Source organism: Marasmius oreades, chromosome 2, assembly GCF_018924745.1.
Source record: "Marasmius oreades isolate 03SP1 chromosome 2, whole genome shotgun sequence".
NCBI lineage: Eukaryota > Fungi > Basidiomycota > Agaricomycetes > Agaricales > Marasmiaceae > Marasmius > Marasmius oreades.
The window spans coordinates 1,766,796-1,780,512 of record NC_057324.1 but is presented as its reverse complement, the minus strand read 5'-3'; the positions used below and the strand labels follow the sequence as shown (position 1 = coordinate 1,780,512).

The window sequence follows — 13,717 nt, the reverse complement described above, 5'->3', positions numbered from 1 at the left end:
CTGTTCCTCTCAAGGCGTTGTTACTGCTCTTGTACGTAGCCTTTCCGATTCTTTCTTGACATCTTCAGTTCTTTGCACTGACACTGGCAGAAGCTTTCAGTACGCATCGCGTGACGGGCACGTGGGTTCCCGTGACCGCGTTCCTCCAGGTTGAATCATTGAACCCACCGCTCTGGATGCCTCCAGATAACTACTAACCTCTTGACTTTTCTTCCGCTCTCTTCGTTGCACTCCCTTTTACTTGCTGGGTATGGCTCTTAGCACCTCACCGCGTAAACTATTGCCTCTCCCTAGCACGGAGGATATCAGACATCGTTCAGATCCCAGTTCAAGCTCTACGAAACGCATTTTTTTCTGTGGAGTTGTTGTGGAGGGTTCTGAGAATGGGCGAAGGCTTCCGGACGGTACGTCCATTTCCTAGCGGCCGAAGTAACTTCCTCACCGCACATACCCAAACAGAAATTCAAGAGCTGGTTTTATCTCTTGGAGACGTCTTAGAAGGGTCAGAATGTGACAGTGGCATGCTTTCCTCGGCCTCGAACGGTAATCAGACGCATGCTGTGAGAGGTTTCCTTTCTTCCATAAGGCATGGACTCATTTCGACTTGGTCAGCAGCGACCAACCACTCGGAAAAGGGCACTCACTGACTCTTCAGCACTTTCCTCAGCTATCAATGAACTAGTCGCCACTGAACGGTCCTATGTACGACGCTTACAAATTCTCAAGAAAGATTACGCAGACCCACTACGAAATTTTGCTCGCAGCAAAAGCACCGCTATACTCCCTAAGTACGAAGCCACAACGCTTTTTGGAAATATCGACAATCTGCTTCCAGTCAATGAAGCCTTCCTGACGGATTTGGAGAAGATGGTCGCTCCGAATGGCCCTAAAACAGTAGGAGGGATTGGTGACGTTGCTCTACGGCATTTCAAAGAACTGCGTGGCTTTGAGCAGTACAAACAGTATTATGTGAAGAGAGAAGAGGCACAGGTGATATTCGAACGGGAAGTTTCTAAGAGGTCGTCCTTTGCGGCTTATATTGACGTGCGTGGCTAAGCCGTTGGCATGGATTGTATAGTCACTAAAAACTGTGGAAGAGCAGCGCATCAAGTATCAATCTGCCGATATGAAAAACCGAATTGGATTAAGGGAACTCCTGATGGATCCTGTTCAGCGTATACCCCGGTATACGCTACTCTTTCGGTTGATGATGAAACATATGGCATCCGATGATCCCCAAAGGGCTAAGGTTATGGAGGCCGATGAAATTGCTGGCAAGATTGCTCTCGCAGAGACTGATGAGCAAACTCAGCGCGCGTCGATTTTTTACTGCCTTATAGCAAATATCGAAGGGTTCCCTCCGGACTTGTTCTCCAACTCACGAAGATTCATTGATTGCATCGACGTCGAAGAGGTGCCTGCCGATGCACTTATACCTTCCACAGCATCCGCGGCCAGCTCGGGCCTGAGTTCGTTGCATTGTACCCTCTTCCTCTTCGATGACAAACTTCTTTTGGTCAAACGACCTGGGAATGGTGAAAAGGGAGGACGGGTCCTTGCAGGGTTGGATAACCCGGACAAAGTTTCAAAGGCGGGAATGATTCCAAACGGAAGAAAGAAAAGTGGAATGGTTTGTAAAGGGGTGTTTGACGTAACTGACGTGGTAGCTACCGATGTCGAGGGAGCCGGTTTGTGTTCCTTCTTCATTCAAGTTTGGTTCACTGCTCACAACCCCCAGATATCCATTTGTATCTTGAAAATCCACCACAGGATATGGGTGACAGATGGTCTGGTCGACCGTTCAGGGCTCTTTCGGTCGTTCATCCGCCTTCTCCACCAAACCTTGATCCAAAGGGGACAAGTGTAGACAAGCACCGTTTTCTGGAAAGCCTATGGAAAGTGCAAGCAAACTACAGAGCCCGTGCTGGGCAATCTGTAGTTCTCCGTGCGGAAGAGGTTGAAGTCGAGTCTAAAGGAGGCAAGACCACAATAGCAAGGACTTACTACAATGTCTACCAGAGAACTGCTTTTCTGCAAGAACCCAAGAAGGTGCAGTTCTCTTCATTAATCTTCACATTATCTCTCAACTCCATAAGGACAGACAAAGATTGTGGTCCATGTCGATGATAATGGCACTGCCGACTCAATCCCGTTTGGCGTGGGTTTGCCTCCTTTCGTCGTGATTCGCTTGCAACCGCTCGCAGGAGGTGTATGTCGGTATAAAGTTAACTCCAGTGATCCTTCAGACCCAGGGGAAGAGGACATAGTCCAAACTACTCGGGTGCCCTCTCGAGTTGTTCTCACAAGTTTGTTGATTTCTCTACCCTGTTTGTATGCTGGCTTATTCTTCGCCCTCAGTTCACCAGTTTGGATTGTTTCAATTCCGAACGGGAAAAAACTCGCGCCCGCCCACTCCAACTGCTAAAACTAAGGCTTCTATCTTCGGCTTAGATGCGATCTCTAGGACGTTCTTTCCATCCTCAAGGCCAGGCACCTCAATGGGAGATTTCTTTTCCGGTTCCATTAACAGCCATCGACGTACAAAGTCTACTACAAGTCGATCCTCTATGTATACACATACCGCAAGCACAGCGGACAGTAGCTTCAAATTTTCGCATCGTTCAAACTCCACGGCTACGGCTGCAACGACAGTATCTGAAGCAGACGATGATGCGTCCTTTTTCTCCACGCCGTCATCAAGGAAGCGTAAGCAAAGGGAAAGAGGACGCTCACCTGAACCGTTATCCGATGCGGAGGGATCCTTCATTCAAAGCGTTACTCGTTCCATCGGCAGATCGCGGTCGGCATCCAGGGAAGGTGGGAGTGATGCCCACGACGAGGACGTGTTCGAGGAAGCTCCGGAGTTAAACACCTCTGATCGTCATCTCGCCCTTCAACTGGAGCTAGCTCGCCGGAATAGTAAGAGTCAGAATGAAAGACAAACGCCGACGTTTTCGCAACTGCCAGAAGGTGCCCCGATTTACGAAGGTACGTTTATGTTTATTCCCTTCTTGTCCTACCGCCATAGTTAATTGAGCTGCGCGTGCATTTCATGCAGAGGATCCCCCGCCTCCAGTAAGGCCGACATCAAGAGCCTCAACGACTCAGGACTCGAGCAGCCAATGCACGATCACTGGAGATTGTTTGCAATCTCCCTCTTCCCGTATGTCACGCTCATTATCTCGTGGATCGTCTGCGGATCGACGCCCTCTGGGCCCTCGGAGCCCATCTCCACTCCCCCCGTCACGTAGTCCACGTCCGCCGTCGCCTCTCGGATTACCTTCAATGGATGACGAGGTCTTCAGAGCTATTGACGGCGATTTACCCCAAACCCCTCTTGCATCCTCGCGACTGACGGGTATCCCGCGTAGTAAAAGGCAGACGTTCCTTCCTCCCGAACATAGTGAGACACCAAGAGGAAATACACATGGAATTGCTCCTGCTCCACCCACTTCCGTTGAACCTTTGTCCATCAAAAAGAAAACGTCTGTTCGCAGTGGCGCTTGGGCTGGGGAGTCCCCAGTTCCAAGGAGATCTGGCCGCACTTCTCTATCGCGTATGCCTACGAAGAGAAACTCTCCACGACGAGTCTCCCCGCAGATCAAGCTTGCTAAGATTGCCAGCATGTCATCCGTTCCTACAACACAGGTATTGGGCGAAGTGGAGAATATTTTGCATCTAGCTCAGACTACGAAAGAAGACGTGAGTTCTCGTGTTTCGGTCATTCCCTTTGTAACCACAAACCGGTAGGTCGAATCTGGACATCGTGCTGTCAAACGCTTGAAGGTCGAGATCGAGAGACAAGGAGCCATCATCAAAGACGTGGAACCAATATCCAGACCGTCCTCTCCGGTGAAAGGATTGCGGACGCCTCAGAGGGCACCTGCGACTCCGATGGTAGCGTGCTCACACTTCCTCCCCTTCTATGAGTTCTAATTATTCAAATAGACGAAGGCCGCTCAAGCTCGTCTGGATGAAATGCGCCAACTTATAGGACAACGAAATGGTGAACTAACACCTCGTAGCCGTCCTCCCGGCAGTGTTCTAGGGACGCCACTTTGCTCTCATAGTTCAATTGATTCTCCAGCAGCAGGACCTGCTTTCACACCTTTTGCTAACTTTGGAACGCTGGCAACAGATGCAGATGCACATTTGGTCAGAGCACTCACAACACTTGAGACTCTTCACAGTTCCGCGAAGGAAGTGTCGCATCAGCTGAAGGAGGTGATCCTCGTCTGTGATCTCAAATACGTTGACAATTTATCTCATGTCTTCATGCTAGCGAACGACTGATCTTGAAAAGAAGAATGTTGAACTTCAAAACGTTAGAAGGCAGCTGGAGGTAATGAAAAGCTTGCTAGAAGAAACAACAAAGGAGAAGGAGATTATGTACGAGGTGCGTCTTTGGCGAGTTTTACGCACGTCACAATCCAACACTCCCTCAGGCGTTCAATGAAGAACTGGATGGCATGTATAATGACGCAAATCTCCCTGACGACGAGGCGTGGCTTGCGTTGACAAACGATTTACGAGATACAAAAGCATCCAGGAACCACTTATCCATGGAAAATTCGTATGTGACCAATGTTTATTACCGTGTCACACAGCTAACGCTTGTAACAGGGCCCTGAGGAGGCGGCTCGCTGAATTGGAGCTACAACTAGAGGAATGCCGGCAGGAAAACTGCAAAATATCCTCCTAGTGCTATGGATATAGACTGTACTTTTATCCGCTTTATTCACTGTTTTTCGCTTCTTATTAGATTTGCATTTATGGTGGACTTGCTGTATATTGCATATGTATCGTGTCAATCTATATATCTCATTATTGTCATGCTGTAATTGTATCATTACGATCATTATAAACCCAATTCCTATCATCAGTGAGAAACAAAAGATAAACTAAATGAATTGTTAGCCTATCGACTATGGGAATATCTGAACTGGTGGTATATCTACGAATGGGCAGTTCTAGTGAGGCGTTCGAGGCTGCAATCAGAGGGTAACTGAGGCATGTGAATTTGGGGTAAAACAGGCGAACTTTGCGAGGTTTCTTTTGAGGTCGAATGTTCGATCCTTAAACTCTCTGGAGCAGTATTTGCACGCCGATGTGAACCCTTTACCCAGCGCCTCAAGATGTTCGAAGAAGAGTGTTTTGCTGAAGAAGGACTTGTCTCACCGCCTACAGGCGACTTTGTGAGAAAGAGACTACGAACACTCCCAACTAAAGAATGGCGATGTGCTCGTTTGTAAGTATCAAAGCTTGCACTCGATGCAGGAGTCTGAAAAGACGGAAAGTCGTTGACGGGACTATTGTCGCGTGAGGTTGGATTGGAGTTGGTCGTGCTAAATGAATAACGGGAGAATGGAGGCGAAGGTTGATAATGATAGTGTGAATTCAGGGAATCAATTCCTTCTGAACTTATGGAGGTCAAACTGAGGGTTTTAGGTCGCCTGCGACTTGGTCTGGAAAGTGATTTCTTAGACTTGATATCCTTGCTGGAATCATCATTAAGACTACGCCTGTCCACACGGACACTCTCGTGCTTTTTAAGCTTCATGCTAAGAGCAGAATTGCTTGATCGGGAAGTGCCTGAACGGGAGATGTGGGGGGCTTGAAACAGACCTCCCTCGCGTACGGCCGCATACGAGCGAGCTGTGAGACACTGGTCGGAAATGACATCTTGAAGTCCAAGGTCGACTTGCGCCCTCGCAGTGGGTAGGCAACGACGAATGATGATTGTGTCAGAATCGATAACATTGGGGGACAATATCGATCGGGCGGAAGCTGAGGATGAATGTCGACTGGGATGGGGGTGGTCGTTCGCACCACTTCTGGGCATTGTCTTGGGTTTGGTCGGAGAGCCTTCGTGTACATGCGTTATCAGAGGCGCACTTTCGCTTTCGTCGTCTTTCGAAAGTTCTGACATTGATTGGATAGTCGGAAGAATGTTTAGGGCTTCGGGTGGTCCCTCAAGGGCAGTATAAGCGATTCCATGATATCTATCCAGCTGAAGGCTAGGTAATGGCTCATTTATCCACGCGGGGATTGGACAAGTAAAAGATTCTCGTATCATAGACATCCAAGATATCTTCTCTGCCTGACAAGCAGCCGCCAGCTCAAACTCGTGGTCTTTGCGGGAGAGTCGAAAAGAGCAGGGTAACCAAGCTGAAGGCATCGACATCAGACATGAAAACGTTCTAGAACTTGTGAAAACCCTACCTGCCATCTCTTCTGGATCTGATATCTGGAAGTCGGATAATTTGAACCAGTGTCTGGGCTCATAAACTTTCCCTTTAAGTACTTTGACTAATATCAAGTATCCTCCCGCATATAGAAAGGCACCGAGGTATTTGACGTTGATGCTGGTAAGATTTGTGGAAATTTTCGTAGAACGATTATGTATCACATCCAGCGACCCAGCAAAAAGGCAGGTCCCAAGGGAGGATAGGAAACTTGATGTAAGGGCCTGAAGAGGCTGGGACGAGATCGAGGTGGATATGGTGGATATTGTAGCAACAGAAGTACGAGAAATGATCAACGAGGATCGCGCTGCAACATCTTGCCTCCTTCGTGCTTCATCGACCTCGCCTGCCACATGTCTCATAGCCAACGCAGCACTCTCCACAACAACACTGACATCGGTCCGGCCCATAGCAGGAAAAGAAAATTGTGATTTTCCGGTCTTGAGTTGATCGAGTAACAGGGGATATTTACATATACGCTGCACTGGTTTGATGAGGTAGTCCATGAAGAAGAGACGTGGTCTTTTAGTCGCATCCGTCTGTGTGTCTTTCGGATGTTGGACATTGGGGGCACTGGTGCGTCCTCGTAGGGTCCAAACGGTTTGGTCGATAGCCGTAATAGACGCACGCCTCTGCTTTCTGGGAGTAACGGTAGCCAATGCGTTAACGTCAACGCGTTCGTGAGGGGCGGATTTGGGGCGATCATGGACATATCGTTGTTCTGTTACGGCGTCGCCGCAACGCTGTTCAAATAGATCCCACTCTACAGGGTAGAGCTGCTGAACACGCCGTAAAATATCTAGGGCCTCTGGATGTCCAGCGCAAAATTTCTGATAGAGGTTGAAACGAGACGACTGTAATGATAGAAAGGTGTTTGAAAGATGAAATTTTCAACTATTAGAGACCGCTTTACCTCGGTTGCAAACTTGGTAGATATGATGGCAATACCAGCGTCCATGTTATCAATTCCAGGTCTACACCCTGCTGAACCTGAACCTTGTGAAATCTTATCATTTCCAGCCAAATCCATGGGTATCCCAAGACTGGACATTGACAGCTGCAGTTCTTCCACAAAGCGCTCATGAAATTCTAGCACGTCTTCTGCATTTCGTGTGAGGATTTCTACCTCCGTGTCCGTGAAGAGATGTCGAGTAGGGGATTTCTCTTTGTCTTTTGCTATCGAGTGGATGGATGACATGGGCTGTAGGCCATGACCGTGAAAATCCAGACCGAAGGAGCCAGGACCGCTCATACCAATCGTGAGCTGGGTATAAGAGCCATTCCGGGAGAGTGCAGAGAGAGATGAATTTCTTCCAAATGTCCCAGTACTCGAGTTGCGGGTCAAGGTTGGGACATTACGTAGATATACCTGTTAAATCCCGGGTAACAATAAGTAAAACGAAGATCGAATATCGGACTTGCGAACACACCGAGACCAGAACCCTTAGGTCCTGCAAGTAAGAGACTTCGGTCGATAGCAGCTCCATTAGAGCGTGGTATCTCCTATCACAGTCCTTCGCCTTTGCCTTCTCCCTCAAGAGCCTTTTCCTACCGGAATCCCCTGAGCTAGTACTCTCTACGCTGTGCCCACAATCCGACTTCTTATCCAGTTCAAAGTCGTGATCATAATGATCCATGATGATATTCGGCTGCTGATTTTGTGTGAACTTTGATTGCCTCGGACCAGCGATAGGAACTGGGTCTGATTTGTGGGACATGTCGTGGAGCTTTGAAGGGCGGATCGGTGTCACTGACTCTGGCTTGCTTCCAAAGGATGTTGGGTGCATAGCAGGTGAGTCTGCGGAGACAGACCTAGCTCTGGAAGGTATGGATGAGGTGGAGGCGCGTCTCTGAAGTAGAAGACTGGTATGTGCCCTCGCATGCGGTGAACTGGAGGCAGGGAATGAGGCGGATGAGATGACAGGAGATACCAGAGGGCGTGGCATGCAAGTAACCGAACGCTTAACGACCTTTGGTGGTGGTGTTGGTGGTGTCGAAATCCACGTGGGGGGAGGCGCAGCGAATAAAGAGGAATCTGAGGGCGTAGTAGGCGCTGTAGCAAAGCTTTCCGTGCTTTGTAACGAATCGGAACGCCCTTGACCATCGAGTGTACCTGAACAAAAGCTGAAATTGCGGGATGATGTACTAGTTGTTGGAGTACATATCGGTGAAGCACTTATTGGAGAAAGCGGTAGAAAGCCAGATATAGTGGATCTTCGGGAAGGATTACGAGTCAGTTTCTTGACAACAACGGCTTCGAGCGAGGGCGGTGGTGGTGGTTGAGGATGGAGAGTGATTGTGCTTCTTCTTGTGGTCGAGGGCGACGTCCTTGAGGACATTTCCAAGTAACGGCGTTCACGTAGGTTCATCGGTGGAACGCAGCTGAGCTCGCTGTTGGGCTCAACGTCGAGAGTGAAGGTTGGAATAAAGAGCGGGCTGCGTCATTAACGAATGGGTTTGTAAAATGAGAAGAAATGAAATTGTACGCTGTCTCTACGATAGGAGGCTCCCCTTTCGATCAAGACGGCCATACCCGGACAGGTCTTCAGCGAACACAACACAACACTGAAACGTCCGATGAAGAGGCCCATGGTACGAAGACGGTGATATGACGGTAGTAGTAGTATTAACAAGAGCACCGGCGTGATCGTGGCAGAAAAAGGTCTAAACTATCTAGTATAGGTCTTGCGAATCGTCCGACCGTGCTATGAAGGGTATATTTCGTGCTTCAGCTTCACGCTGTCGCTGCTCTTCTTTGTCCAAGAATCTCCGCAATCCATCCACACTATTCCCATTGAAGACACGGAACGCAGCCCTCTGGTCTTCGTCCCAATCCTAGAAATAAAGATCTTCAACGATACCGTTCTTCGTTGTGGTGAGGAACGAACGACGTACTTCAGGTGCTGGTTCAGAAAAGCGGTGTACACCTTTCCGCCTCAAGGAAGGTATACCGGTAGCTGCTAGATGTTGCAGACTCTTGAGATTCTTCAGTAATACATGTACGGCCTCCAGTGAGATATGGTCGCAATAGGAGATGTACAGGCGTTCCAACCCCGTGGCATGCTCTGCGAGAGCAAATACGGCGACATCAGTGAGCTTGTGCACTCGGACGAGGCTTAGTCTACGGAGACTGGGTAGTCCAGACAACTCAAACACCGACATGTCTGATAGGTTGCGGCAAACTCATGGACCCGGAGGAGTATGTAGTTAGTTCAAAAGCTCTTCCAAAATGAATCATAACAAGTTGCGACGCACAAGCCAAGTCCAAACATCGCAGGTTCGCACATGCTCTAGCACATTGCACAATAGCTCGATCTGTAATGTTTGAAACGTGCGCCAAAAGCAACACGTCAAGGTGACCCCCGAGGGCGCAAATGCTAACGAGCGCTCTGTCCGTTAGCTGTGAACATCCCGAAAGGTTTAAATTTTGGATCTTGGAAGCATGGGAAACAATGCCTTGCACAGCATCATCGGTTATTTTACAATTTGCGAGATCGAGCACACGAAGATTATCAGCAGATTGCCGGAGTATGAGGGGAGGTAGTCGCTCCATCCATGTCACCGGTCGGGGAGGTAATGGTTTCTCCTTTTGATGTTCAATACCGTCGGAATGAGACGACGGAAAGGCTTTGTCGGATAGTAAAGGGCAATTGGCCAGTCGGAGTGCGCGGAGTTTCCTAAACTCTTGAAAGATGAGATTCAAATAAGCAGGTATTACACATCCGTCACCTCGAAAAGGACCAAACGTCTCGAATCGATACTGGAGAAAGCAAAGGAAGGCCAGACAGCTCTAGTTCGATAAGCCGCGGCGTGGATTTGGCTATCGCAGAAATGGAGGCATCCGTCAGTAGCGGAACGCCGTTAAGACGTATGCCCTGCAACGGAAGGGATTTTGCAATCAAGTCCAGGATACCCACGTCGGTCACCGCATGGCACCCAGAAAGATCGATTTCCTGGAGATTAAGCGCGTTTTCCGCGAGCACAACGATAGTCCTGTCGCTCACATCCGGGACACCGGACAAAACGATGGCTTCCAAGTGAGGAACGTTCTCCAAGACGCGTGCAAGTTCATCGTCTGAGATACGAGGCGAGGAAGGTTTCGAAAGGTAAAGATGGCGGACACGACGAAATTCCTCTTGAACGGGAAGCCGGTCAACTACGCTGATCATGTCTTCATAAAAAGAGGAGGCATCCCTAAGGCTCACTACCATCAGAACCGCAAAAAAGGAATGATTATAAGGAAATACTATCTTCATCGAATCAGTTGGAGCAACGGTCACCAGATAAAAGGCTTAGAACATACAAGGAAAGGAAACAGAATCGATTCGTCAACGAGTAACAAGCATGAGGAGAAAAGGGACCTCGACGCGTCTGGCCTTGATTGAGACGGGCAGCCAATCACAGCCACTATGCCACATGTCTTCGTCCGCTTCAACGACGTCCACGGCAAAACCTGGCCATCCACCAGCTCACCCCCCACAACCTCCAGCCTCCAATAGCCGTATTCCAGTCACTCCCGCTCTACTGCGTTCCATATTTGCTTCCTCCAGAACACCCCACGAGGAACGCTCTATATCCCGGGCTGCGTTTTTTAGGTGTTTCTCAGCTTTTTCTCTCTCCACGTGTGAAACTGAAAACTCATTTTAGATTTACTGGGTTCTGTCTCAGCTGTATCGTGATAAGTTATGTAGCTGCTCGAAACAGAGGCATCAGGAGCAGCGCGGCACTGCTCAGTGTCGTATAGATATCGTGTCGCGAGTCTGCTCAAAATAGATCTACTACTCCCCGTGAGGCCGTTATTATCGCCACTGCCTTGCTTCCAGGCTCAAAGATATTTCCATGGTCATACGCCACCAAATCTGCCTTCTCTTCGTCCATGCCTCGTATGCCCAGCAATCGTTCCAGATTCCTAGACACGAGCCCATAGGCCTCGTGCTCCTTAATCTGCCCCCTCAATTCACTCACAACCTATCGATGGCTTCTCTCAATTGCGGAATACTCTGAAAACAAGTGAATCAAACCCTCACCTCTCGCAAGTCGAACGGTGTATTGGCAGCGAGCTGTGGGTGCTCGACACCGATGCCCACAACAACCCCGTGCTCCAGAAGGATACCCAATGCAGTTTCGTTGCTTAATGGTGGACCAGGAAGTCTATCATTTAGATCAGCTCTCTTGTTCTTGATGAGACTCCTGTAATTTGAATGGCCTACATTCTTCGCCCCTCCCATTCTGTATAACTGGGTCTCACCCTCGTTAGAATGACACCTACCCGAGCTTGATCTATTGCTGATCAGTCAGACTCTTGACCTCCTAACGAAAGAGACCAAACACTTGAGACGTACAGAGTTCCTTGGCCAGCAGATACGCCTCAGATGCACCTGAGAAAACCATGCGCATTTGGCCTCCGATTCTGTCGTCGACGTCAGCCTTCATTGCGATAAGGGACGCCATAATATCTGCGTTGTGGACTTCGATCACCAGTGGGATGACACCCTGTAGTGTCCCATCAGCTGAACAGGTCTTGGGTGGAGAGGGGCAGCCATACCTCCGCTGCTCGTCTAAACCACTTTCCAGTATCGGTTTCTCTACTTTCCCAGCCATAGAGAAGTCTTCTTAGGCCGGCGAGTTGTTCGCTCACGCTAATTGCTCTGTAGGTGGTGCCACCAACCGATGAAGGCCGAGTTATCCTGATATGCAAAGCTGCAACCTCTTGCAGAATAGCCCCGGGTTCCAGAGCGTGTAAGCCACCGGTTCGGAAAGTGGTTGAAAGCCCCCATATAACGGTTCGGTCACTTTCGGACGTTGATGGATAGAGGGGATGTGTCAAGGATGAAGTGGCGGCCGTGACTCCCATATGATACGCCGTTCTATGAGACGAACAAGAAACTCTCGGTTAGTTCCGGGAAGTATGTTGGAGTGGCTTGCTCACATGGCATGTCTAGTACTGAACATCAGCCCGTCCACCGCTCGTACTATTCCGCCAACATCGTGTAAAACCCGGGGCGTGTCAAACGCAAACGCGTTATACAGCGACCCATCACCAGTCGATGGCTCGTCCATGAATTCCTGCAGGCCAAGCCGGGAGCCAAATGTCATCAGACCAGGCGAAACAGATCCTCCATGAAGGTTGATCCTATGGTCAGGGTCTCGTGCAGCACTCGAACATAACTCAGGCTCCCCGACACAAACGATCACTCCGTTTTCGACGACAACGAGCCCTGGGACCGAAGGGCTATCATTCCCAGTGGTGGGATATGCCTTTTCAATATCTCCACCCTGTATTCTATTCCACACCTCCTTTACATCGGTGAAGATCACTTTTCCCTCCGTCTGATTTCTGGCAAAGGGGGGTACGAAACCTTCGAGTTTCGCGGCCTGCTCTCGTTCTTCATCTAAGTTTGGCTGTGAAGGTGCAATCTGCCAAACTGCCCCTCTCAACTGTTCTTGAATAGTCCTGTTAAGGTCTGGACTCCACCTCTGTGGTATACCATCGATCCAAGCTTGTATTGGGGAAGAGCCAGGATGGAGAGGATGCGAATCCCATAGCACAATGTCAGCATCCAACCCATCTCTTAACATCCCAATGCGGTGGGATAATCCCAGCGACATCGCGGGAATCGAAGTCACCGACTCGAGGGCCTTACTTTCTGGTAGTCCGAAGTAGTAGGCTTTTCGCGCTTCGTCGATTGTATGCCCACCACCCGGAATGTCGTCTGACTATATGGAAAATACCGTTCACGAATCGTGGCAGTTCCAGCGCGAAAGCACCCACCATCATCATCACTGACACACCATGATCGTGCAGAATACGGGGCGCAAAATGTGAGCCCCGGTAAGTCTCTCGACTATAGCTAGAGATTCGAGTTTAGGTTGCCACAACTCACACCCGATGAGCAAAAGACTCCACGCACCCATAGTTGTTTCCAGGCAGACCTATCGCGGTTCCTCCTCGAGTTCTAGAAGAATAGGATTAGTCCAACGAAACAAGCATTCAAGGGCCTTGCTTCGCTTACACTTTGCTAATCAGCCCGGGGACTAACCAAGCTTCGGATGCGAGAAGAAAAGTAGATATATTGAAGTGAAACTCTTCAGAGAGCTTGCATCATGCACCTTAATATCAGCAATCGTGATTCGGCCCCAACTCGCAACTCACCCGAATCATGTTATCCAGATCCACCGTTTCCCCGCAGATGTTAGAAATCTGAAGTAGATAAGACGTGGTGTTCAAGTCGGCGTAGACAAGAAAAATCCACCTTGACCTTTCCTCTCAGCACATCCACGAGCATTTCCCACTGGAGGCTCTCTGGGAAGTGTTTCAAATCCAAATCCAACATTCCATTTTCGGCTGTTGCACAAAACGAATCTTGGAGTTTCATTATCTCCCTGGCTTCGCTATAGGCTTGACGGAGGGACCACATCCCATCCAAGCGATTACCGTACCGTCGAGTGGCCTCATTACAGGATTGTCTGGC

At 49.3% G+C, this 13,717-nt stretch overlaps 6 protein-coding genes across 7 annotated transcripts; 1 reads left to right on the top strand and 5 right to left on the bottom strand.

Moving 5' to 3' along the window:
- Window positions 1-93: 93 nt before the first annotated feature.
- Window positions 94-4,702, top strand: E1B28_004184 (uncharacterized protein; the record flags this gene model as incomplete). Its single annotated transcript, XM_043148644.1, has 13 exons — window positions 94-404; window positions 460-560; window positions 616-1,044; window positions 1,103-1,688; window positions 1,739-2,049; window positions 2,102-2,306; window positions 2,359-2,988; window positions 3,059-3,702; window positions 3,751-3,897; window positions 3,949-4,224; window positions 4,283-4,396; window positions 4,446-4,573; window positions 4,624-4,702. Exons 1-13 carry the CDS (start codon window positions 251-253, stop codon window positions 4,700-4,702), a joined length of 3,804 nt encoding a protein of 1,267 aa, XP_043013244.1. The 5' UTR covers window positions 94-250.
- A 252-nt stretch (window positions 4,703-4,954) lies between these two features.
- E1B28_004183 (uncharacterized protein) lies at window positions 4,955-8,584 on the bottom strand (the record flags this gene model as incomplete). Its single annotated transcript, XM_043148643.1, has 4 exons — window positions 4,955-6,168; window positions 6,223-7,099; window positions 7,159-7,614; window positions 7,676-8,584. 4 exons carry the CDS (start codon window positions 8,582-8,584, stop codon window positions 4,955-4,957), a joined length of 3,456 nt encoding a protein of 1,151 aa, XP_043013243.1.
- A 271-nt stretch (window positions 8,585-8,855) lies between these two features.
- On the bottom strand, window positions 8,856-10,555 carry E1B28_004182 (uncharacterized protein). Of its 2 annotated transcripts, XM_043148641.1 has the most exons (4): window positions 9,975-10,555; window positions 9,501-9,922; window positions 9,141-9,427; window positions 8,856-9,080 (listed from the first exon to the last, which is right to left on the bottom strand). In XM_043148641.1, the coding sequence occupies exons 1-4, from the start codon at window positions 10,499-10,501 to the stop codon at window positions 8,919-8,921; spliced, it is 1,398 nt and encodes a 465-aa protein (XP_043013241.1). In that variant the 5' UTR covers window positions 10,502-10,555; the 3' UTR covers window positions 8,856-8,918. The 2 variants fall into 2 exon arrangements, with proteins under 2 accessions (XP_043013241.1, XP_043013242.1); XM_043148642.1 differs by having other exon boundaries at window positions 9,141-9,922.
- Window positions 10,556-11,260: 705 nt separating this feature from the next.
- E1B28_004181 (uncharacterized protein) lies at window positions 11,261-11,473 on the bottom strand (the record flags this gene model as incomplete). Its single annotated transcript, XM_043148640.1, has 1 exon — window positions 11,261-11,473. The coding sequence occupies one exon, from the start codon at window positions 11,471-11,473 to the stop codon at window positions 11,261-11,263; it is 213 nt and encodes a 70-aa protein (XP_043013240.1).
- Window positions 11,474-11,751: 278 nt separating this feature from the next.
- Window positions 11,752-12,099, bottom strand: E1B28_004180 (uncharacterized protein; the record flags this gene model as incomplete). Its single annotated transcript, XM_043148639.1, has 1 exon — window positions 11,752-12,099. One exon carries the CDS (start codon window positions 12,097-12,099, stop codon window positions 11,752-11,754), a length of 348 nt encoding a protein of 115 aa, XP_043013239.1.
- Window positions 12,100-12,170: 71 nt separating this feature from the next.
- Window positions 12,171-12,854, bottom strand: E1B28_004179 (uncharacterized protein; the record flags this gene model as incomplete). Its single annotated transcript, XM_043148638.1, has 1 exon — window positions 12,171-12,854. One exon carries the CDS (start codon window positions 12,852-12,854, stop codon window positions 12,171-12,173), a length of 684 nt encoding a protein of 227 aa, XP_043013238.1.
- Between the last annotated feature and the right edge of the window lie 863 nt (window positions 12,855-13,717).